This window comes from Diadema antillarum, unplaced genomic scaffold, assembly GCF_040938485.1.
Source record: "Diadema antillarum isolate AM-2024a unplaced genomic scaffold, OU_Dant_1.0 scf00000004, whole genome shotgun sequence".
NCBI lineage: Eukaryota > Metazoa > Echinodermata > Echinoidea > Diadematoida > Diadematidae > Diadema > Diadema antillarum.
In genome coordinates, this window is record NW_027270893.1 from 1,755,656 (window position 1) to 1,782,625 (window position 26,970).

Below are 26,970 nucleotides of genomic sequence, written 5' to 3' on the forward strand. Positions count from 1 at the left end.
ATTCGTATTTCCGTTCATTTCTGGAATAACGCTGATATCAAGTTTAGCGCTAAATTTACCTTCAACCATATTCTTCGTTTGTTTATGTTAGCCTTCATGCAGGAACGATGTGCATTAACTTCCGCGTTTGACATAAATATGTGAAAGGTCGCTTTCGTCAAAAGTCAACTTACGAGCATCAAACGTGTAAGATGATGCGAACGTTAGAAAAGTAATTTGCATTTTACGCTTGAAGAAATGTAAGATTTCTTGAACAAATCCTGGTGACATTAACAGGCGTCATAACATTTCAAACAGAAACAGAGAAAGATAGAGAGAGAAAGGGAATTAGAGAGGGAAGGAGATTGGATGTAAACACCTTTTTATGTTGTGCCATGAATACTTTTTCCTGTTATGTTGCCATGCTATCAAACCTTATAGCTGAAAGACACGCAGATAGTTCTCATACAAATGTGAATGAGCGGGACTACAATTTGGTTACAGTAGACTTCTTCCTTTTGTCTTCAGTATTTAATCTGATACAGAGCGCATGATGCAGGCCAAATAGCTGTATAGAACAAGAACTATGGACCTCCTACCTATTTATACATCTATGGATATATTTTTCATTTGTTTTGTTTTTGTGTGCACAGTGTATTTCACTGATCTACTGTTTCCATAATTAATACACCTGCAACTTAGAATTTTCAATAGTATTAGATTAAAAAAAAAGACTTGGGTGTGTTGTCTTGCATGAAGTTGTGACACTCAAAACTTTTTTTTCAGTCTTTACGAACATGATGAATATAAATTCAATAATTTATTATTCATTGCTCATAATTACTGCAACATGACTTTAACTAAGAGCAAAAGAGGTAAAAATGTAATCTAGGTTACTATAAATTGATGTTCGAGAAATCGATAAAAGATATGCTTGATTTTAAAAAAATCCCTGAGTGATATCACGGATTGCAAGTAGTTTGACACTTAACACCATAAAAGAAATTAACAATGTTTACTGATTTGCTGGAATTTGCCAAGTAAACTTTGAATGCATACCTGAGTGGTGACTCATTGCATTTGCACTTGTTTAGTCACCGTTTTCACCTGTTCTGTAGAATATTGCTTAACTCATTCTCTCAGAGAGTGAGGTCGATGCCGTGAGGAACCATGTGCCAATCAACACTAAAAGCACACAAAGGGTTAGATATGTTCCAGGACGTGTTATCCAAGCAATGCAAGCAACACTTCTCGGCTCAAATCAAAGTCACAGTTTGATGAAAATGTGTATGTCAGTTTAATCACAAAACATCCTGCTAGTACATATACTAAATATAAACATTTCGCAATAAAGCCTGAAATATAAGGAAATATACGATTTACTAAAAATCAACCAAAACTATAAATGGGTTATTCTAGAAACAGTCGGATATCGTTCACATTTTGATTGTATTGATACAAAATTTACATTGGTTGTTTTTAACCCCAACTCACACTTTAGAACTGTTTAAGCGCTAAAGCAGAACTTTTTTTCATCTGAAAATGGTAAATAATGCCTTTAATTAACTGAACATGATTGTTTGACTGTCTGCTCGTTTCTTTTGCAGTGTATCCCTATGGCACCTCTGAGGGGGACTCTACTATGGCCAATAGCAATGACATCTACCAGACGCTTGTTTTACAGCAGGATTTCCCTTATGGAGAAAACTTCTACAATGAACTTTTAGTAGGTGGCTAAAGTACAGTGGAAACTCAGTATAACGAGATCCTTGACAATTTGTCAATCCAAATAAAGCACTTCCGGGGTAAACAAGAAAAAAAAAGTCGGTGGAAGCCCCAATTTGGTGACACCTTATGCATTCATTTGTATAGTGCAAGAAATTAGGGGCCTGAGCCCCAGACCCCCTACTTCCGGTTCCTCCTGCCATGGTTTGTGTGTTAACCACATTATATCAGATAGCAAATGTTTTTAATGTTACTTTCCTGTAGCAGTTAACCTTTGCTTATTACGTAGTGAAACTGATGAAAATGATAAGATATTAATAAAAAATGAGTCAACTGCATTCTTGTAAATTTGACGAATGATAATAATTTGCGACAAAACATAATAAAACAATAGGAATTCTTAAAATCATAACTTCAAGAATGTGTTTTTTTTAAATGTCAAACGTGAGGTATCACTGCAAAGGCTTTTTTTCACTTTCTCTGCCGACAGACCTACCTTAAAATGTTAAGAAAATTTCATTAATCCGTTCTGCGATTAAACTCTTTATATCACACCATAATTTCCTATTTTCTCTCACAGATTAATGACAATGGCATCTTGACATTCAACGAGCCCGCCAATCTCGAATATTCTGGAACTTCCTCAATTCCAGCTGTATATAGAAACTTGCCATTTTACTACGACATTGTAAGTGCAAAGTTGAATTCGCCAATATTATTGGGTCTATATCTTTAGCGTTACCATAGAGGCATTTCTTTTACAATATTCTAAGGATTTTATTTATGTTTGTAGAGATTGGGTACTTCTCAATTCTGTTTACTTTTTGCATTGTAAAATTTTTATTCGTTTGATCTGCTTAGCCGGTATTAAAAATGATTACGTATTAAGTCAAGAAATAAAAACAATGTTGCTACACAAGATTTAAAAAAAGCTAAAGATACTTGACAACAAAGAATACTATCGTTTTATTTCATTCACAATCGCCTATTGAATGCTCTGGAGTACATTTAAAGTTAAGATTTGGTGACAGGACTACTCAAGCTCCCCCTACCTTGCCCACTGAGGAGAAACGTACAAAGGATATGCAACAAACCGTAACTTGGAACAAAATTCAACCAATATTCCACTCCCTTTAAGCAATAAGGTTCACAACACCAAATCTTTCGCTATAAAATTTAATCCATCCAGTAAGGGATTTATTCATTACTAACGTGATAACGTTATTCACTAATTTTCTGTGCATGCTTACCCTTTTTTTTGTTTCCCTTAAATCGGACGTTAATTGAGACAGACGTCATGTTTGCTACAGTCACCATACCTTCGTAAAATTTGTTGATCAACACTGGAGCATATAGTCTCTGTAAAATAGCATTGGACAACTACTTTTTATTAAGCTGATATCCCTGAGCTTTGAAGTATTTTATCCTCTTCTATTTTAGTGTCTTCCTTACGGAATATGATATACATCCTGGAAGGATACCGAGTCAACGTTATTACAGATGAGAAACCTAGCGATGGGTCTTTTACTAGCTCATAGTCTGTTGTGACTCGTGGTCTGTGAATCTCGTACATGTAGTTTGTATAACTCGTGGGCTGTACGAATCGTGATCATGGGTTGTATGACTCGTAGGCTGTATAACTCTTGGTCTTTATGCTTCGTGGGCTGTATGAATCATGGTCTCTATGACTGGTGGGATGTATAACTCTGTATGGGTTGTACAACTCACGGGCTGTTATGACTGACGGCCTGTATGACCCGTGGGAAGTACAGTGTATAACTCATTGGTTGTATAACTCGTGGGCGGTATGAATCGTGACCTGTTTGACTCGCGGGATGTATAACTCATGGGTTCTTTGTCTCGTGCGGTATGTGACTCGTGGGCTCGTGAGCTCGTGGCGTACACCCATTTCCGATTTCATATATTTGTAGGATGGCGATGGAAACAACGATGAACAACCAGATGCCATTTTGCCCTTCTGGTCAGACGTGGACATCACCACGCAGGGAAACATTTTTTACCGGGAAACGACGAACTCGGCCGTCTTGACCAGAGCCAGCTCAGAGGTGCAAGCTTTTTTCCGCAGCAACATTAATTTCGAGGCGGCTGACGTCATCATTGTCACGTGGGAGGACGTGTCGTTCCATGGCTACCAAAATGGCGTAAATCCGGTAAGTTGATGGAAAATAAAAATACCCTTCGAATAATTCGTGTCCTATTTATGTACCCTGCGGGTGTCGATCCCTTATGCAGAATGTTAATATTGTTCTTGGACAAGATTTTTTTTTTACCCAACATACTTAACTTGTTCCTCTTGACCCAGGTGTACAGGCCTAAATGGGTACTTGGCAACGAGCAGGTTATGATAATGGCATGGACCTCTGATAGAGCGGTGGCAGCACTGAAGAGGGTACCCTGGATAAAGAGGACCTTATTAGTTTTATTGTTATTGTTATTATTTTTATCATTATGAATTTATTGCCATTTGTTTATTATCATTATTATTATTATTATTATTGTTATCAATATTGTTATTATTATTATTGTTATCAATGTTATTATCATTATTATCATTATTATTATTGTTATCATCATTATCACTATAATTACACTGCATTGTTGTTACTACTATTACTATTACTGTTATTATTATCATTATCATTATTGTATTGTTTTAAACAGACCGACACATTCCAGGTCGTGCTAGTAACAGATGGTCAGGAATCCTTCGTGTTCTTTCTCTACGACACCATCGAGTGGACCATAGGCGTCAAGATGGGAGGGGATGAGCAAACTGGTCTGGACCCGGGAGGAATGGGTGCTGCACTGGTGAATAGTAATCTTGCTCATGCTCCTCGATGTATCTTTTTCATCCTTTTTCTTTTTGGTCTTGTATTTACACTTCATACCTTTTCGTATATCGACAAGATATAGACCTTTGTACCAACTTGCATTTGTGTTTGTTAATTTACTGAGATAAGCATCTGTGATGTGATGATTGTTGATGTGATCCTTATCGAAATGGTGCACACCAGCACACCCACCTGACAACAAACCTGGTATTTGGCAATATCAAAAGAAACAAAAGGTTGTTATTGCATTCAAAAAAGGTCATCTGTACCAATGCGTGCATGAATTGATTACGAACTGGCTTATTGCCTTAGTCTCATTAACTGTTCTAGATAGTTCCTTACATCACGTCCCAGCTATTTCCCGTATCTATGTCCGGCCCCAAAGTTTAAAACTCATGTTCATTATAACATAAAAGAGCAGAGTAGATTCAAACAAACGAAGTGGTAAAAGTTTCAGCCAGTTTCATTCACTACAAAGAAAACGAAATGTATCAAAATTGAAATTAAAGATTCACACGTTTTCACTTAAAAAATGTGTACGTCACAACCAACATGACCTAGTACTTTTCACGTACAAGGAAATATTGTCGAAATCTCTTTATATTTCGTAATGATTATTGTTGTCCATAATGACGCCTTCAACTGCAGTAGATTTCTTACCCAGCAATCTATGACCGCACCGAAAATACACAAATTCATAACTTTGAATCAATTATCTGATTTTCCTCAAATTGTCTCTGATGTCTTTTACTTATATTCCTGCTTTCACTCAAACACCATTTATATTTGGACTCAATGGTACCCTTTAAGTACCTCGTCCAAGAATCAGGTACCTCAAAATTGCTTTTCAACTGAGCCACCACTACTTTAGTATCAGACTTTCATAACGCATTCCTCCCTTTGTTGGTCTATCTCAGATCGGCTTCAACATGCAGTTGGGAACAAATTATTTTATGCTCGAACCGTACTCCAAGGACGATGATGAGCTCGTAGCTTTGCCCACGTCTACGAATGTAGACGTGGACGGCCAGTTCGCTTTCAAAGTGGACGGTGACAGCGTCATGGACCCAACGTGCGGAAACGATAAAGGTATGTAGCTTTTACAAGGCGATTTATCAACTCGCCTTGCATGCCTATAGGCGTGTTGTCTATGAAAGAGAAGGGGAGAAGAGAAGACCACTGTTATAAACTTGCTACTACACCTTGTTTATTAAGTAATTAGTGACTAGTTGGCGACTTTTAAAAACTCGATGCGCAAAGAGGTCGAAACCAAGTAGTCTTCTCACCTTCTTACAACTACGACTTGGAGTAAGTGGTTTTCTCCCCGCATGCACTTTATAGCATTTTGCTTAGTGGCAGATTCGCGGTTCCATCCAACACCCATCCGCTTTCCCAATATATTATGTGTTTTGTGTTATGATGATAAGTGATCGATGAAAAAAAAGTAATACAATGGGAGAAGATGCCCTATGAGTTATATTGATAACAGCTTCATCGGGAGATTGAATCGACAATGATAGACACACCAAACATAATCATCAAACATGGAATGATAAGTATGGACAACGAGGAAGAAGGAAGGATGAAAGGAAGTAAATTAAAAAGAAAAGAAATAGAAAAAAAAGGTAGAAAGAAAGTCACGGCGTAGCAGAAAGAGAGACAGAGTATTAAAGAGAGACAGAGTGAGCGTGTGTGTAAGAACGTGTGTGTCGGTGAGAGAGAGAGAGTGTGAGAGAGAGAGAGAGAGAGAAAGGGAGAGAGGTACCAGGTTGCAAGCTGAATTATATGATCCTTTTACAGTGGAAACTCAGTATAACGGGCTCCTTGGGACAATAAGACTATTTGTTCTTTATATCAGATACTTTATTATATCAGTAGTAAATAAACAATACAAAACAAAGGAAATAATTTCATTGGGATAGGAGATATTAGTTTGTTATAGCAGATTTTTTGTTAAAGCAGAACTCTTTATAGCGAGTTTCCATAATCACTGTATATTGCTCTGACATGTCTAACTTGTACTCTTGAGATAGAAGAGTTCAGATTTGTTCATACGGCGGTAGAGTATTCAGATGAGGGCTCAAACATTATTTTCCCTAAACTCGTTCCAGGGCCCTGCTTCACCAATATAATATCTTATGATCTATATCGATCGAAACAATAGGAAGCTTTAGATTTTGACGCGCGGACGTTTGAGACGACGCTTGCGCTGGACGTTCTCCTCTCCCCTGCGTCGCGTTGAAAAGTAGCTTTAGATTTAAATACGCTGGGACGCAACGTATAAAAAATAAAATCGCGCCCCCATTATGATCGGTGAATGAAGTGGCTCTCTACGTTGCAAACTGTGCGGACGTAAAAATAGCCCGGTAGGCGTAGTGAAAAACTCAGGCGACGCAAGCTAAAAATAGATCGACTTGACGCGCGCTACTGCGCCCGCTCAGAACACGTTTTTTTTTTTGTTTTTTTTTTTCCCCTCTGAACGTCCGCGCGTCTAAAATGTAAAGCTCCCTAATGACCCAAAGTTGGCACAGATTCAGGTCAGATCTTGTTGGAACGGATACATAAAAAACAAACATATTATTCTATAATGTGCCAAAGTGGGCAGAAATCATTCTTCCCAAATGGCTTTAAAATAGTGAAACAGTTCCTTACTCCTGAGAATAGATTGACTCCAAAATTGTCCCTAACATCACTGAATGATATAGGATAGATTTTACAGTATTCGTGACACAGCCTCTCGGAGTCTTTCTGCACGTGTCTTGACCTACGCCAGATCTTACGATCACGCCAACACGTGGTGGTATGCTAGGAGGAGAGAGGGTCTACCTATACGGACCGTGCTGGGATTCGAGGGAGATCACTTCGTGCGTCTTCATCTTCGAAGGCCAGGAGGTCCGGCGCGTTAACGCCACCGTTGTGTCCAGCGAAGAGGCCTACTGCGTCCCCGTGCCCTTCTTCCTGGTCGGCGAAGTCGAGGTGGTGGTCATCGAGCACGATGCAGAACTTTCCAGCGGGAAATCGGCATCGTATTCACTAAGTAGGTATCACCCCTTTGCCCTCTCGACCCCGTTGCCCTCTCACCCACATGCCAACAGAATAAACCGTTACTAGAGGGGCCGTGGTTCAATGCAGTTTAACGTATCCGGGCAGCGTATTTTTTATTTACACCACTGCTCCGCCAAAATTCCTAGAAATACGAGAGAAACGGCTATCAAGTCTTTGACTTTATTACTCTCTCTAGCCTTGAGCCTGACGGATTAAACCGTTACAAACGTAATATACTTTAGAAATTAAGAGCAAAAATGAAAACAAGATGTTGAGCAAGACCCCGAATGGGAGTCGAACCACCGGACCTTCTGATTATCAGTCCAAGCCATAACACACCATGCCAAAGCGAGGCGATGCCGAGATCGGAGGTCATGTGCTTAAGAAGTATAGGTCCTATGCGAACACAATTTGTCTCAGGTAGAGTCCCTATAGTCTTAGTGCGCGAGCCGTTTCTGTTTTTTTTTTTTTTTATATAGTGGCGGAGCAGTGATGTAGATAAAAAATACGCATCCGGGCAATTACCCCAGAGGGCAATTACCCCAAGAGGGCAATTACCCCCAAAGGGCAATTACCCTCAGAGGGCAAATTACCCCAGAGGGCAATTACCCCAGAGGGCAATTACCCCCCGGCTAAATACTGGTAAGGTTAGAGTAACGATTAGTTTTGGGTTAGCTTTAGATTAGGAGTTCGGGTTAGAGTTAGGATTAGGCTCAGGATTAGGATCAGCATAAGGGCCAGGGGAAGGGTCCGGGGTAATTGCCCAGGGGGTAATTGCCCTAGACCCGACTCAGGCAAGGTTGACTGATTTCCAGCTCTATTAATATTACAAAACAAAACATTCTTAATTTTCTTTTCTCGTGGTCTACTTTCACGCCGTAGCATTATATACTTTTTTTGACGCATTTTTTCTCTAATATTGATATGACTTCTGCCCGACAGTTGAGAGCGCTAGAGTGACCCCTACCATCACGCGACAAGACTCGACGTCAGGTTCATGGCGGACAGCAGGCAACGCCCTCACGATTACGTGGACCCCCGACACATCCAGTTTTGACGCCAACGATCTGCTAACCGCGAGCGTCCTGGCCTATCGCGAGGACGGAAGCGACGGGCCGCGCTGGGAGACAGTCTACATCATTTCAGACAACATCGGTTTCCAGGACGGCCAGCTGAATTTCGAGCCAACCGCACAGAGCGTGGTGACGTCAGGAAACGCGTTTGGCGTCATCAAAATGACCACTACCTCAGCAGAGTTCGTTGACCTTTCTCACGTCTTATTTGCATAACGGACTACTCGTGGGGATAATAGTTTATACCTGCCAGAACATAGAGAAAGAAGTCATTATAGTACAAAAGCATTTAATCATCATATCGTTTGTTCACTTTACCGGTAACTATGGCAAAGATGGGAATCCAATAACCATTTAATTCATTGATGTTTTCCTTTTTTTTGGGGGGGGGGGGGGGGAGGGAGGGGGTGACAATCAACGTTATCTTATAAACATACTCAACATCATTAATTATTTACTTTTCTTTTTTTAATTGAGAGCAAAAGTCACATTCTGCCATATAATTTAAGACGCATTGGCAGAAGTAGTCACAGAATAACAACAAACTGATAGGACATGGCACTTTGTGAAATTAATGCTCTCTACTCTTTGTGACGAATGGTGATGATATACAACCTCTGAATTTAATGTTTCTTCTCTATGTCTGTGTAGGTGCGTCCTTCTCTTTATTGTCCAAAGACGTCTCGTATTCCTCAATGGAGTGCACTCCCAATATAACGAAATGCTCGGGACCGGCAATTTTCTTTCGTCATAACGAAGTGCTCGGGACTGGCAGTTTTCTTTCGTTATAACGGAATTTCGTTATAACCGAACAAATACAATATATAACGAAAACAAGGAAGACACGCATATATCATATTCTGTTTGTTGAATACTCGTCATACACTGGAAAGCTATGTGAACAATAAAACAAATAGTTATTCAATAATAGATTATTGTATTACAATACCGCAAGTTCCCCTCGGAAACTGTGCGTGACATACCAAACGAACACACAGTGATGTGACGCGTTCGCCTATGCAGAGACGCTATATAAATGCTTGTCCCGCTACGTATTTTCGAAAGCGATCCTTTTTTTTTTTTCGTTATAAGGGAGCACATTTCTTTTGTTTTTCTTTGTCAGTGGCTCTCGGAAAAGACTTTGTTATAACGAAAATTTCGCTATAGCCGTGTTCGTTATAAACGAATTTTGTACCATAGACTTTAATGGCGATGATTTTGGGACCAGAAGTTTTACTTCGTTATAACGAAATTTCGTTATAACCGTGTTCGTTGTAATGGGAGTGCACTGTACAATCATCTCTCTTAGACAAACAAACCATTGTTTAATCCTTGAAAAACCCAATATCTCTCCAATAAAGAAAAGAACAGATGTACAATTTTACACCTCTTCGTCATTTTGCAGTGTGACGCGAGTTCTCTGGAGCGACATCCACACTCTGGGCTACCTCTTGGAACAAGACTACCAAGACGACCCCGAGCTGTGGGCCGTGGAGAAATGCAACGATTGGATCACAGAAGATGACAGCAAGGGCACGTCGTTTCAAAACGTAACATTGAATTTCAGTTTTGCCTCTGTTTTGAATTTGAGTTAAGAATTGAATTTGAGTTTGAATTTAGATCTCTTTTGGGTTTATATTTGAGTCCGAGTTTGAGTTTGGTTATGAGTTTTGAGTTTGAGCTTGAGTTTCAGGTTGAATTTGGGTCGCGTTTGGGCTTAGATTGAGTTTTGGTTTGTGTGTGAGTTTGTGGGAATTTGAGTTTGTCTATGGTCTTGAGTTTCAATATGCGATTTGTGTGTGTGTGTGTGTGTGTGTGTGTGTGAGTTATAATGAGTTTCATACTAGGAGTTTGCATTTAAATTTTGGGTACGTATTAGATTTTGAATTCAGTTTTATTTTGAATTTTATTTCTTATGATATCATGTGTGCTAAAAATACACAAAGAATTAACGATGTAATATAGTATCTTTGAGATATTAACGACTGAACTTACTGGACCATGTTCATAACTGTGACGTTGTATATTCTCTAACATTCGTGTGAACGTGGTGTCATGGCTGGCAAATTTTTGAATCCATTGAAGTGTTACGTTGAGATTCCACTGAAGAAGCGGAATATGAGAAAAGATAAACTTCGGAAGAAAGCAATACCATTTGTATAAAGTGGCTGTTGGTACTGATCTTTTAACGGTTAACAGATTTAAAACAGTTTTTGAACCATGTGTGTGTGTGTGTGTGTGTGTGTGTGTGTTTCCTGTGAATAAGAAAATCAAGATTTAAATCTGTAGAGATAAAAAAATTCGAATTTCCTTAATATCTGCCGCACGACAGGGCTTACCAGCCTGCCCATGTGACGTTGAACAAGCAAGGGAAGACATTGGCGCCTTCGTGGTCGACATCGACTGCTTCGAAAATGGTGAAACGTGGGACTGTGAAGGACACGGTGAAGCCCAGTACTGCATCGTTAGCTCATACGCCTCGTAAGTATGAACAGATTTATGAATGATCGACCATTTTTTCCTAATCGAGTTCTGTTTTTGAGTCTCTTCATCGTCAATAATCTGACAGTGATTTTGAGAATTTATTATTTTTTACAAATTAATTGTTATTCTGTTCATTTCACAATCTCATTTTCTCTATTATGAAGGAGACCTCTGCTGCCGCAAATTACGGGGAATCTCAAAGAAAGATTGAGAGTATTGAATGTCACTGTGTTAATGTCCAATTTAATCTACGCGTCAAATTAGAATAACTCTACAAGATAAAACTGATTTATGAGAGAAAAAAATCGAATTCAGCCAACGTCTTCCAGTGCTTTCACGTTGAAAAAGTCCACGAGTCATACAGCCCATGAGTCATACAGCCTACGAGCTCGACACAAGGTGAAAACGGCTCACCAACTCGACACAAGGCAAATGAGACCCGCGAGACCGACACTGTAGCGTACGTACATCACGCCCCTTGACATAATGTCGGTTTATTGGGCCTTGTTTTCCTAGTATCGAGCTCATGGGCTTATTTCCCTTGTGTCGAGCCTATGGGCCTTGTTTTCCTAGCGTCAAACTGGTTGACCGTATAGCTCGTGGGCCTATTTTTACTTTTTCAATTCAATTTCAATTTATTTTCGTATTTCTCGATGGAAAATACATGGTATATAACAAAATATAATACAGAATGTCCAGCTTGGATATATACATGAAGAAATAGGAATACAAAAGTAATACATAACGGTCGATGTGTCATTTTCAATCAAAGTAAAAGATGCGAAGAGAAATACGATGGAACCTACTAAAAAGCAAAGCTTGTTGAGTGTAGGTCCCAACAAAAGCCTAGTAAGGGGAACAGGATGAGGAGCACGGGTACAATTAAGACCAAAAGTAATGATAAACAAAAGAGAATGACTATTACTCGGGGCTCAGAAGATTCTTCTCACATGCATTTGTGTGTGTGATAAAATGAGAACAAGTAACCACATGCTGCACACTATAGCAGTTGCTCTCATAGCAATTTAGACATGGGAGTGATAATGACGTGAATACTTAAGTACTATTAGGGTTTAAACATTCCGGCTTCCATAGACACGGGGAAAGATTTAAAAAATGGAGAACATGAATCAATTGCAATTCCTATATGTGATATACCAGCCAGCTGCAATGATGCATAAAAGAAAGGAAAGAAAGAAAGGAGGGGAAACTATGCGACACGACCATGGTCTTACTAGAAGTGGAAGGAAAAACACCGATGGGAAGGAATTTGAGAGAGCATGCAACTAAAATGTATATGCATGAGTCTGTTCACATGGCAACAACCGAGTAGTATAACAGAGCAGCCATCAGCATAATAAAAAGGAATTTTAGTGCACTTGTGTGTTGTAGCTATTCAATACATGCTGTCTGAGTTTACGCTTAAAGGATGATAATGACAAGCAGCTTTTAACCTCTGTTGGGAGATCATTCCAATATTTAGGACCTGTATACATAATTGTGTTTTTAGCGAAAACTGTTCGAGTTCGTGGAAGGTGATAAGCGTCACTCTGGCGAGTTGGATAGTGGTGGACAGAATTGTTTCTTATGAACATCTGTAAAAAGACACCAGGAAGATCTTTTGAGGAAAGTTTATACATGAAAATACCTAAATTATAACCAAACAAATCTATCAGTTTTAAAATCTTATTTTTCTGAAATAAGGCGTTAGTGTGAGATAAATACCCAGCATGGTTAATAATTCTGATCGCTCGCTTTTGAAGAATAAAAAGTGAATCCAGTAAGTATTTAGATGCGTTACCCCACGCAAGAATTCCATAATTAAGATATGGGGAAATCATGGTTGAATATACAATCTGCAAGATATGGTTGGGCAAAAAATGTTTCAGTTTGTTTAGGATTCCTGTATTTCGTGACAACATTTTGCTTAAAAAATTAAAGTGAGTTTTCCAGGAAAGGTCACTATCGATGTAAAGTCCTAAAAACTTTGTACTATCTACTCGGGTTAAGTTAATATCATTAATCTTAACATCATCAGGAATAACTTGCAAAAAATTGCTAAATAACATATAATGTGTTTTATCAACATTTAATGATAACTTGTTAGCGTAAATCCAGGACTGAACAGATTTCAATTCATTATTCATTATACTTACGAGGGTATTGGGATTGCGGTGAGATAGAAATAAATTAGTATCATCAGCGAAACAAATAAAAGAAAGAATCTGTGACGAATTTTGGAGATCGTTGATGTACAGGATGAATAAAAGTGGGCCAAGAAGAGAACCCTGGGGGACACCGCAAGAAGTTGACGTCATACCTGACTCATAGCCATTTATGTAAACAAATTGTTTTCTGTTTGTGAGATAGTCTTTAAACCACTCTAAAGCCCTCCCACGGATACCGTAATGGCTTAACTTATAATACAAAATTTGATGGTCAATGGTATCAAAAGCCTTCGAAAAATCGAGAAAAACACCGATGGTGTGGGAAGCATCATCTAAAGCATGAGCTACTATATCAATGAAGGCTAATAATGCGTGAGTTGTGCTATGCTGTTTTCTGAATCCAAATTGGAAATTAGAAAGAATATTGCAATTAACAAGAAATCTAAGAGTTCGTTTATAAACAAGCCTTTCAAGAATTTTTGAGACTGAGGTTAAGAGAGATATCGGGCGATAATTGCTCACAAATTCTTTTGGACCCTTTTTGTATATGGGAACAACTCGAGCGATTTTCATGTTATCTGGGACTTTGCTACTAGATAAAGATTGATTGAAAATATAAGTGAGTGGAGAACATTTATTATATTCTTCAGAAGAAAAGCCGAAATACCATCATTACCTATACTTTTCTTAATATTTAGGTTATCAACAATTTCTTTGATTTCTTCTTCAACAATAGGAATGAAAAACATGGTTTGTACATTCCTGTCTTTTAAAAAAGAATGGAAAGTTGTCTGGGTATTTGGTATTTTGCTAGCAAGATCAGGTCCTAAGTTAACAAAGTAATCATTAAATACATCGGCCATTTCCTGTGGATCATCAACTTGATGACCGTCATTCAAAATATGAGTAGGGGAATTTGTAACAGTGCTAGATTTCAAAGCTGTGTTTATCACCCTCCACGTACTCTTAATGTCGAACTTGCATTTTTCAAACTGATTTGCAAAATACAGTTGCTTGGCTAAGCGCAACGAAGAAGTAAGTACATTGCGGTAACGAATATAACGGGATTTGGTTACATCATTCGGAGATTTTCGGTATCTGTAAAACAATTTATTTTTCCTATTGATAGACCTAAGTAGGGACTTTGAAATCCATGGTTGTTTTGGTACTCTCTTATAATTTGATCTGAATCGTCTAAATAAGGGTATATAAACATTACACATATTTATAAGGATGTTCATAATAACATCAAAGGACGAATTTACATTTCTTTGGTTATAAACAGAGGACCAATCAACTGACCTCAATCCCTCTCTAAGTCTATCAAGATTACATTCGGACATATCACGAGAACCTGAATTAAGGGTTGGCATTTTCCTAATAGAAAACTGTGGTACAAGCGCATATATCGGGAAATGATCGGTGATATCAGAAACTACAATACCAGAAGTAACATCAGTCAAAACATTATTAACGAATATATTATCAATGAGAGTAGAAGTAGCATCAGATATCCGAGTAGGTTTCCTGATAAGAGGAATGAAGGATTTTGACAACATGAAATTAAGAAAATCTTGACTGCATAAAGCGTCATTACAATTTAAAAGATTTATATTAAAATCACCCATAATGAAGCATGTCTTAGTATCAAAATAATCATTAGAGAGAAGATTGTGAAACCGCTCAGTGAATTCATTAAGGTTGGAATGCGGAGGTCTATAAATTTCCCCAAAAATGATATTCCCCTTAGTAGGGGTCATGACCTCAATAAAAATACTCTCAAGGCATTCAGACATGATACAATATTCATTTAACAGTTTATGGTTTAAATTTTGCGTGACGTAAAAACCAACACCACCACCTCTTTTAGTAATCCTGTTGTTGGTAACTAATTTAAAACCGTCTATGGTAAATAGAGAAGAAGGTGACGTTTCCTTGAGCCAAGTTTCACTGAGACCAATTATGCTGTGTTTAAATTGTAATTCGTTGAGAAATACAAGTAATTTATCAAAATTTTTATTAAGGCTTCTTATATTGAAATGTGAAACAAAAAGCTCATTAGAGTGTGAATGGGAAAGTGTAATCATTTCTTTTTCCAAGTGATAGTGAGAAAGTTGGCCTTCATTTCGAGCAGACGCATCATTAGCGTCAAAATCAAGCTTCAGATCTTGGGTTTCTGTGTTTAAAGAAGTAACAAAATCGGAGTCTTCACCTTCTTCTCTATCATAAGAATGTAAGAGGGAATTCAGTGCAGCTGGCTGATAATCGTTTACATCACTATCTATATCAGAAGAAGAAATAGCGTTTATGAACTCATCCATATTCAGAAGTGCACAAACACGAGTTGAATAATGAGTTGTTTACCGGAAATACATGTTCATGACTTAGATTACCGTATGTCCCTTGGAAACGAGTTACAAAAACAACATTCAGTTGGTAAGCATATGCATACCACACTGCGTTCACATGAGGTAATGACCTTGCAGTTGGTAATAACTGGAATGCACAGCGAATAATGAAACCGTGTTCTCTAGGGATGGACAAATACAAAATGTCGAGGGACAGACGGATAATAAAGGAAAATTCCGTGTGACACACAGGTGAGAAGAAAGCGTCATGAGTGATCTGTGTCACAAACACAAGAAGACGCGGAGTAAGGAGAAATGTACAAGCTCTTATGTGGCATAAAATTGTAGTAGAAAAAGCAGGTGGATATATTTGTCTGAACATATCAAGCACAAACGAGGACATAAAGCTTTTTTCAAGAATAAAGTTCAGAGTGAGTTTTTTAGAAGTCATGTTATGGGTGTGCAGAAAATTGCAATCAGAGAACATGTATAACAACGACAACGATATGAAGATTTGGCTACAATAGTTTGCAGACATGTGGTTTAGCATAAAGCCGAGCGAGAAGACCTGGGATGCATGCATGGACAATGATTTCTGGTTGGCATAATTATTAAGAGGTTGCAAAGTAAGAATTGACTGATACGCATTCTTTAAGAAAAGTAGATCCAAAATTATGTACAAAAACAACAATGGCTCTAGCTTTGAGCAGATTAGTATACAAAAATACGCAATCAAGAAAAGGCTCGGGACAAACAGTTTCGTAAACCGGGTTCCGCGGTTTTACGGCCACCCACCCTACTCTCCAGTCCCATTATAAATGCCAATTAAGCCATAATAATTGCTAGGAAGTTGGAGTTTTTGACTAATAGAAAAAGGGGATTCGGCTGAAATAAGGCTACGAAAATGCAGACATAAGGAGAGGAGTCGAGACTCCTATATCAGAAAAGAAGTTGTAACATAGTTAAAAGAGGTGAAAACCTTGCAGACATTCTGAGGCGACTGAGGTTTGATATGTGACTTTGGAAAGGCCGTAACTATCCATCAACCACTGACATCAACACACTCAATACCTAGCAGGCATTCTGGGGGACTATTAAGCTTGGCTCTGTGACATTAGAAAGGCCGTAACTATACATCAACACACTCAACACACAGAAGAACAGTGTGTTAAAAGATCCAACTGTATCAGCTTGACAATGTAACGGATATAGTAATTTTATGGCACTTCGTGATAGTCAAAATGATACACGACAGTAGAGAGTTGAAAAGCTTCATCGTCGCACAGTATTGCTCATCAGAGGCGATACTGTTGGAAATAATCAGTTAACGGTGTTATTACTTACAGTAAATGGATAAGGGGTTACAAAGTAAGGATGCTAGCACAAATCAAGATCTTCGCTAAAACCGAAAGGTATCTATTAAAGGTATCTATTAAAGTATTTTAGGTAAATTAGATCAAAAGAGAAAAGATTCACATGAGCAAAAGGTTAATCCTCATACAGGTTCCATCTGGAGGTACCCTTTTCCTTCCAGTTTAGCAGCACATTACAGCCGACAACTGAGATTTTCGTAGAGACGTGCTTCTCTTTGCGCAGGTTGTAGGCAGCTTTAGCCAGGACGCTCCTTCTGGCTTTCAAAGCTGGGGGGAGGTCTGTGCGGACTGTGATCCTACGCGGGTTCTGGTCCGCGGTGGCGGCGTGAGATCCTTGTGGTCGTCGCTGGCGTTGACGGTCTTCGAATGCGGTCAGGATTTTGTTGCGATCTCTCATGTACACAAACTTGGCAATGATAGCGCGAGGAGCTGAGTCATGGGACGGACCTCCGCTGGCCTGGTTCGCAGCGTTGTCACGGCGTGGGAGGCGGTGGGCATTAACCAGGGCAATGTTGTCAGCGTCCCCAATCCCAAGATAGGAGAAGGTATCCCGAAGGACGTCGTCAACGTGCTCATCCTGGGTTTCAGCAACACCATAGAAGAGAAGATTTGTACGTCTACCGTGGATCTCCATGAGTGTCAGCTTTTCCTGTAGCCTGTTGATTTCCTCCGCCATCTTTTTTTCCATTTCTGGGATTTTTCTCTGCTCCAGCTCCGTAATCTTATCTGAGTTCATTGTGACAGAATCCTCAAGGTCGGAGATCTTTTTGTTGATAGAGGCCACTTCACTGGACAACGAATCGAGCTTTGCACAGACGTTATCAGAGGAAAGTTTAATGCTGCGCTGGATGTCAGCCAGTGTGAGGTCAGCGGACTCGGTGTCACTCGAGGACTCGGGCCGAGCAGAGTGGGCCATATGGGCGGTGGCGCTCAGTTCTTTCGTGGTTTGCCGAGTTTTGCGGGAAGCCATACTCACACAGTTTTGTGTCGACCAAGCAGAGTTCAAGTTGCCCGAAATACAGCTCCACGAGGGTAGAGTAAGAGCTTCACAGAAGTAATGGTGTAATTTGCAATAAATTAGGAGCACGACGAGTTGTATAGTTACGAATCTTGTGAGAGGAAAAGGCTGGAAAATAGGGCGGCGGCCGACAAACCGGGAGAACTACAGCTGTACGTCCGTCTCCATCGAGAGTTGGGAATGGAATGGTTCATGGTTCCTGTGCACATAGTATCTAGCTCGTTGGCTGTAAAGGTCGTAGACAGCATTTTTAGTTTCCTCATCTTTTCTCTGGCTCTCTCTCTCTCTGGCTCTATCTCTCTTTTTCTCTCATTAGGAATGAAGGAGCGGGAACGAACTGTTGCTACGACGAGAACGGCCTGTTGATGTACGCCGGAAACACCAAGGATGCTGGGATGTCCGCCCGCTCGCACATCCGGGGAGCCATCCCGTACAGGCAGGCCGACCTGGTGCCCGAGTTGTCTCACTGGACGAACGACCTGATCGCGAAGGAGTTCTGCTGCGAGTGGGCCACCGAGACGCAGTGCTACCAATACCGCACCCGAAGGCCTACCACGGACTGTAGTGGCTACGAGCCCCCAAACATTGGTAAGAGAAATCTCTTCTACTTCTCATATGACAATGATATGTTACTATAATGATTCCTACTATTAAAGACACTCAGTCGTGGCGAGTGGTTTGTGCGGCACGGAGACGAACGCAACACGCTGCCTCCCCCATTCTGTATCAAATGTAGTGACCCCCGAATGAGAATAGCGCTGGCTCAATGGGTCAGCGAAAATACGGTAGGCTACAAGAGAGCTCCCTGTGCTTATCTCCTAACCCAAAATGGCTGTCCCGAGAGCTTCCGAATGGACGCACACTCTCAGTGCGCATGCGCATGAAGAGAGGCCAAAAGAGCCACGCGTCTTCTGGCCTCTCTCCTCCAATCACCGCAGCTCGCGGTGACAATATTTGTGTACGATGCGTACACACACACGCACACACACACACACACACACACACACGCCGCAGCGTCTTCTGGCCTCTCTCCTCCAATCACCGCAGCTCGCGGTGACAATGTTTGTGTATGATGCGTACACACACACGCACACACACACACTTGTCTCAGTGGTAGCATTGTCCCACACGTTTATGGATATAGCACCGAGTCTGCCATTGCGCAATTGCACGCACAAACTTCGGTCGTTCGGAGTTTACGTACCATTAGGGATGGCGATCGGCTGCCTTTAAAGTGACATGCTTCTCATTTTTACCAACCGTTTGATTTTGTGTAATGAGGTTTTGGTTATTCAAATCAGGGAGGTGAGAGTCTCATCTCCCTGTTCCATTTCATGAAATTCTTCCGTCGAGATGTTTTCATTGCAACTGATTGACAAATTGCCCTACATCAACGGTAATCAGGAGGTCGTAGGTTCGAATCCTGCTCGAGTATGTACGCCCATGATTTTTTATCATGGCTACTACTAAAACATTGATCAATTCAGTGCTTATTTACGTCGATGTAAGGCAATTTGTCAATCAGTTGAAAGAGGCTTTTGTTCTTACATCACAGAAACTGAGAAGTGTTGCAGTACAGTATAGAGATAATAATTATCAATATGTCTGTATGGAACACCGCAAAATAATGGAGTAGGGCCTATATAGTAACGAACGATGGGGGAGGAAGGCTTTACAGATTGCAATGTCGTTCATTGTTTGTTCTCTTATTTGTTTTGTTAACGGTTTTATTTTTTTAACAGCTTTGTCATTTGGCGATCCCCACTACATTACGATGGATCGGTTCAACTACACGTTCAACGGTCTAGGCGAGTTCACCCTCCTCCGGTATGCCTCGTCCTCCACTGGGGCGTTCAGCTTCGAGCTTCAGGGTCGGCAGGTGCGATCGCAGAACGTCAGTGGTAAGAGCGTAATCGGTTCTATTGAAATACACACCAGCTATAACGAGGCTCTTCTTACAACGATGTTGGGGGTATGTCTTCTCGTGTCGCTCAACATTCAAAGTAGAATCAGGTTGAACATTCACTGACTGATTTTGACACGCAGAGTAAACAATAAGTGTAATGAAGTATTCTTTGCTGTCAACAATCGTTACTTGTCATACACGTATGGAAGATGCTAAAGTAACCAGGTTCTGACTGAAGGTAATCTGTTTTTGGGGAACATGCACCATGAAATTGCTTTAAATGTTCCCTGCGATACATCTTCGCTGCTAAACGTTATTATGGTATTTCACTATATTTACTTGAGTTTAGTATGCTTGCAGAATAATGTCTCATCGAAAGAAAATCACAAATAAACAACGAAGTAAAGAAATTATTGCTCCAGAATCACAAATCAAACCCGTCTCTGAAGATATTCAAGGCGTGAACATGGTGAACGTTACGATTGTTTTGCGAAACATTTATTCCCATCATGAGATACATCTCATCCTATATCAGAAATCGTTCGCAGCAAATAAAAAAAAAACAGCAATCTGAAATAACATGTAGACCTAATCATAATCGTCATTGATATTAAAACACACACACACACACACACACACACACGCACATACACAACTAATTCGGGTGGTCGCTGCGCTCACTTTGTGTCACCAGGCAACCCGATTGACGTCACGCAGCTTTCGGCGGTGGCCATGCAGGCGGAGGACTCGGACGTGATCTTCATGGAGGCCAACCCGAACAACGGGATGTCCATCTACCACAGACCTCCGGGCGAGACGTCCACGTTCAGCAAGGTCTCCTTCTCACAGCAGACGCTCTACGACCTCCAAGGTAGCGCAGTGCTCTATTATGACGTCAGGATTTGATTGAGACACGCCTTCCTCCCCATTCTTTTGTCTTCTTTCCTTCCTGCTGGTTGATAACACAAAAATAGTAGGCCAGAAATGTGTTGGTTGATTAAATGAGCGAGGTTTCACATGCCGACTACTTTAAGTAAAGGAGATAAACATTGTCATCAGAAAAGTTTAAGACATAGATAAACATGAAAGACAGCCCAATATGTGAATATCTGTAAAGTACATTGCGAAGACGTGTTAACATGATGGGAGTGTAAGAATATTACTCGTCTACAGGCTGACAACATATGGCCTTGTAAATGAAAATGAGTACTCTCCAGAATATGATATTTCATAAATTGCACCTAATAAGGCCAAAACAGAAATAATATTCATGTAACTTATTCATTCATTTGATTCAAGCTTGTGAAATCACAGCCTGGAAGAGGCATGCCCTTGTACAATTTGTATGTCGGGAGATATTGAACGTCCTAGACTTGTCTTCGCTTGTTTCCTAGGCTGTTCTGTCGGTGCGACAGAATTCGAGCGAAATGTAGAGATCATCGGGGCCATTGCAATGTTCAAAACGACTGGCATCGGAATCTACGTCTCCTACAGAGAAGGCATGCTAGCCGTGAGACCAATCCTACCATCATCGCTAAACGTAAGCAATTACGAAACTTAAATTGCTGAATATATGTCATGGATTTATGCTGTCATCTCTTTTCTTTCTTTTTTTTTTTTTTTTTTTTTTTTTTGCTTAAGTAGCAATATCGTCCTAAGCTTAGTCAATACTATCTCATAGTATAAGATGGCATTTATCAACAAAAAAAATCAACATCAATACAGATATTGTTCAGTAAGTACAGACGTCAGATGAATGAATTGAGAGGAAGAAAAAATGATAACGAAGGGAACTTAACAGATACAGGTACTGATGAGAAAGATGGTACATATCGGAAGACAAGAGAGAGGGACAGCAAAGGCAGCGAAGTGGAAGCTATTCATTCTTTCATTCAAGCATATGGAACAATGTGCCTGGTAGATACCGTTTGCTGACTATACTTATTGCTAGTCACCTGGGGCCAACCGCGAGGGGTCGGCATCATTCGCCCATTTTCTTGTGTAGAAGGGTAGGGGACCACTACACCGGGTTAGCATCCTGCTCTCTGCGATAAATTAATGAAATAGACAATTTCTTTTTTTCTTTTTTTTTTGGGGGGGGGGGAGGTGAAGGGGGCATATGATAAGTATGAAATGTTTTGACATCATCCGATTATGATGTGAAGCGATCCATGTGTTCATTGTGAGCTCTTTAAACAGAATACAGTAATATGGATTTTGGGGTTAACTAGGGGGCTTACATGGACGGAAACACGATTTCGGTGAAGGGATGGAGTGTTATTGAATAATCAATGTTACTGTTTATCTGTGATACTAATCATTCTCTTATTCCCCCCCCCCCCCCATTCAACTTTTTAAACAGTCCAGCTATTTGCATGGACTGCTCGGCAACATGGACGGGATCGCCGACAACGACCTGATGAGACGCGACGGCACACTCCTTGGCGACAACCCCACCGACCAAGAGATCCACAATTTCGGCCTCACCTGTAAGTACCCTATGTGACGTCACTTAGTCACACAAGCGATGGAGAAATAAAAGAATCGCCCAACACAGAAGAAGAAGAAGAAGAAGAAGAAGAAGAAGAAGAAGAAGAAGAAGTCGATATCCATAGGTTACGGCATTCAATATTTTGGTAACAGACCATTTTCTTTTCAAAATTCAAAGTTCAAATTATTTTCATTTCCATTAAATAAACAGAGAAAATCATTCATTATACAATGTACAGAAACGTAGAGTAGCAAACTACATGTGATGATGAGTAACAAAATGAAGAAAACGTAGTTTCATCTTTAAAATATACATTGTATAAATGCATAATACGAATTAGATAAGGATGGGGAAGGTAAAGGAAATTCCCACGTTTTGGTGTTCTAGCTCTTTAACGCATGTTCTAGCTCTATTATTTATTGTTCGATTGGAAGGTTACCATGCTTACTAGCCAGGCTAGTTCATATATCTAATCTAATACGGCTTATAACCCCGAAGCGCTAATTAAGATATTCGGTGCAGAAAGGTGTTTTCGAGCACTGTGTGTATAGGTTCCAAAAACATCAAATGAAAATGCCGATCCCAATACACTTGGAAGAAAGTACAGTGCACTCCCGTTACGACGAACACGGTTATAACGAAATTTCGTTATAACGAAGTTAATCTTCTGGTCCCAATATTATCACCATTAAAGTCTATGGTACAAAATTCGCTTATAACGAACACGGTTATAGCGAAATTTCCGTTATAACGAAGTCTTTTCCGAGCGCCACAGACAAAGAAAAACAAAAGAAATGGCTCCGTTATAACGAAATGCGAATTGCTTTCCAAAATATGTAGCGGAACATGCATTTTTAGCGTTTCTGCATGGGTGAACGCTTCACACCACTGTGTGTTCGCTCCTTGTGTCACGCACAGTTTCTGAGGGGAACATGCGTTTATTATTGTAATACAGTTATCCCATCACATTTCATATAGCTTTCCAGTGTTTGATGAGTATTAAGCAAACATAATAATTATGATAAATATACGTGGTTCCTTGTTTTCCTTATATATTGTATTTGTTCGGTTATAACGAAATTTCGTTATAACGAAAGAAAACTGCCGGTCCCGAGCATTTCGTTATAACGGGAGTGCACTGTATTACTATTCTTAAGGTGTGAGTTTTTCTTCAATTTGTCTCCTGCTACAAATGAAATTTGTAAGATTGCAACTGCTGATCTATGATATTAACGAATATGTTGTAAAAGGATAGGGAGACAATTTGAAGAAATACTCACACCTCAACCTTCATCCCTCTGCTTAATAATCGCTTCCTTTAACTACTATTCTTTCTAGATAAAAATGTGTTTCCCCCTCCCATCCCTGAACATTTTACTTGTACTCTCCAAGGGGAAATCGAGGAGGATTATCAGCTCTTTTACTACACGGGGAACAATGAACACAGCTCCTACCAAAACAATTCCTTCGTGCCCGCGCTCGGGGTAGACCTCTACAGCTACGACGAGTGCTACGATGTCGAACAGTGTTTGTTCGACTACACCGTATCTCTCGACCCCACCCTGGCCGATGCTACCTACCAGACGTACACGGCGTTCCAAACCAGCTACGACACTATTCAGAAACGTGAGCAGGTGCCCTTTGTTCCACGTCATCGCGTGCAGTCGGTTTAATAAGCAAATTCCCATCACGTGATCACGAAACAGTTCCGCTCGGTTGAATTCTGCGATTTGATTGGTTGCTTATTCTTTTTAATAGCTGGACCATTCGCTCACTCCTTTATCCAAAGAACTGCAATAATTTTGACCACAAGGATAAATTTCCGAAATTATATGTTGAGTGCCGATGACAAAACATTTCATGGACGTTAAATCACGAGCAGTAATGAAATCGTCTGGCTTCCGATTGCTATTGGCATGATTGGTATGACTGGTAAATAGGGACAACTTATAGTTTAAGATCTTTTTTCAGTATTGCCAAGGTGACTATATTCAAAAGATCTGGGCCCCATTTCATAAAAGATGCTTGGATAACAACTTTTGCTAGTATCACAATTTTCCGTAGCACCAGCCAATCAGCATGATCAGGAAGCTGGATTCTTGTTGTTTCCATGTCAAGAAGAGTTGCTCTTACATCATTCTTTTTTTTTTCAAAGGATATGAGGCCCATCTTGTAGACTCAGTAGTTATATTAATATATACTTGCTGTATATCAAGACAAGTGCGTGTTGATGCCTTTCTGGGAATAAGCCATCCCTTAATCTAGACATGAAGAAAGAGAGCAAATTGAACACAAAAAAAAAGTTTCAGTGAAATCATACATGAAACAGCATTCACGGATCCTTAAAGCTCCATTTGTTTCCCACGAAACACCTCTATTGGTCAAAACCACACAAGCTCGTTACATGAGATGATGTTGTCATCGCCATGTAATCTTCATGTAGGCTTTGGTCAATCAAAAATACAGGAAGTATTAATCATTATTAATTCCTTGGCAATCTCACAGTCTGTTAGGTCAGCGAAAAGTCAACTTAATCGTGTTAATGATTAGGGACTCATCGGTCTAGTATAGCAACCAGCTTTCTGTTTATCACTTAATATCCTTATTTTGTCTTTTATTATTCTAAATGGTAACCTATACTAAAGAATTCTGGTTGCTGATGAGTTATATATTGGATCACTGCAATTGCATAGTAAAATGGAAATTTCCCTGATTACTGCCTTTGATAAGAAAGGGTATAGGGGTTTATTGATGGTTCATACACAGCTCAGTGGAAGACCAATGAGTGAATGACGTCACCATACCAGTCAGTTCGCATACAGACGTAGATGCAATAATGACCTATAATGATCATTGCGTGGAAACTTGATGAGAAGGAAAATCTAAAAGTTAGTGTCTTTAATATCTGCTCCTCATTATGCTGAGAATGCTGCCGTCATGTAATACCCTTTATTGATAATTATAATATACATAAATCAGCCTAACAAGGAAATAGAGACCATTTCACACACGCACACACTTTGCACATTACATCCGCAGGAGATGCGTGCCCTAATATGCCAACTCCACTGAACGGTACGAGGACTCCGTCCGACCCGACCAACTTGTACTTCGAAGATGCGGAGCTCATCTTCGGTTGCCTTGGCAACCTCATCCTGACAGGTTCGGTGGTGAGGAGGTGTGAGATGCAAGAGAACGGCACGCTGGGATGGACTGGAACCGAAGGAGAAAATGAATGCAAAGGTAAAACAAAACAAAACAAAGCAAAACAACTGCTGCTCAAAAAAAGCAAACAAAACACAAAGAGAAAAACGACGATTTTTTGGGGGGTGAATTATGTCATGTAGTATTCTTATATGATGCTTTATGTAAAAACTCCCTTGATTTGTACTGGAGTAGGCTATATTTATTGCGTAGTATAGTCGATAACATGAAACAGCTGTTTACTCTCACTCAATTCATGTTGATAAGGACATTAAATGAATTATCGTTCAATGATGATATTCAGCTCGTGTGAGAACGACCTATTTAAGCGAGGCCATCTGTATTATGACTATTATGCTGTAATCTCAAGTGCTCATGCCTCTGAGAAATAGGACAATTTGAAACATGAACCAAGGAAAAAAAATCAGAACATAACTGTATGCAGTAGTATCGCTGTTATTGCGCTTACTACTCCTTGCAACACATAATCATACTCGTCCTTTGGGTAGGCATTCTCCATGAATATTCCGTCCGTGCGTCTGCGCGTGGGTCCTAACCACTACTTATACGCTTAACAGCGTAAGTTGCAGCTCAAGTCAGTGCTACATTAAGTTCTCCCTGTGCCTCAATGTCTTTGTCATGTTTGTTGTTCTTCGTGCAGAATCAGTATGTGGCCGCCTCGATCCTCCAAATAACGGGTCCATCACGCTGGATGAGACGGGCCAGGTGGCAACGTTCGGCTGCGACGAGGGATTCTTCCTGAGTGGATCCGGGCAGTCCGAGTGTCTCGACGGGCAGTGGTCTAGTGAAACGCCATCTTGCATCAGTAAGTGTCAAAGTTCAAACGGATATGACGTGTACACGCTGCACGCTTAGAGCGGTCCGATGTTAGACGAAGCTGATGAAATCATGAAGAATGAAAACACATTCAAATGACAGATATTATCAGTAAGAAAAAAAAAAACAGAGTTAAAAAATCACAATTTTACTGATTTGCGGTCATTAGAGTTATGATTCACTTGGTCTACTGCAAGGCTTCAATGTGCTGGTCACATGATGGAAAACGAAGGAATTTTAAACGAGAAATATCCTGGTTAAAGACGGAACATCACCTGAGTGCATAATATGCAGCCAAAACTAGGGCAAGTTTGTGCCCTGAGCTACCCCATAATGTATATAAACCTCTGCTCTGCTCACGACACCTATAGGTATTGGCGATACTGAGAATTATTTAGCTTTGTCGTCACGATTATGCAGTAATTTTGTCCAAGAACACTCTGAATTTCATTTAATAATATATGCAA

At 40.0% G+C, this 26,970-nt stretch overlaps 1 protein-coding gene across 1 annotated transcript; it reads left to right on the forward strand.

Moving 5' to 3' along the window:
• The first annotated feature begins 3,440 nt into the window (after positions 1-3,440).
• Positions 3,441-26,542, forward strand: LOC139745392 (sushi domain-containing protein 2-like). Its single transcript, XM_071655816.1, has 16 exons — positions 3,441-3,470; positions 3,636-3,875; positions 4,387-4,533; positions 5,474-5,645; positions 7,321-7,593; positions 8,544-8,856; positions 10,080-10,224; positions 11,007-11,155; positions 18,382-18,653; positions 19,808-19,966; positions 20,666-20,842; positions 21,366-21,511; positions 22,334-22,460; positions 23,855-24,088; positions 25,502-25,705; positions 26,328-26,542. The coding sequence occupies exons 1-16, from the start codon at positions 3,441-3,443 to the stop codon at positions 26,540-26,542; spliced, it is 3,003 nt and encodes a 1,000-aa protein (XP_071511917.1).
• The last annotated feature ends 428 nt before the right edge of the window (positions 26,543-26,970 follow it).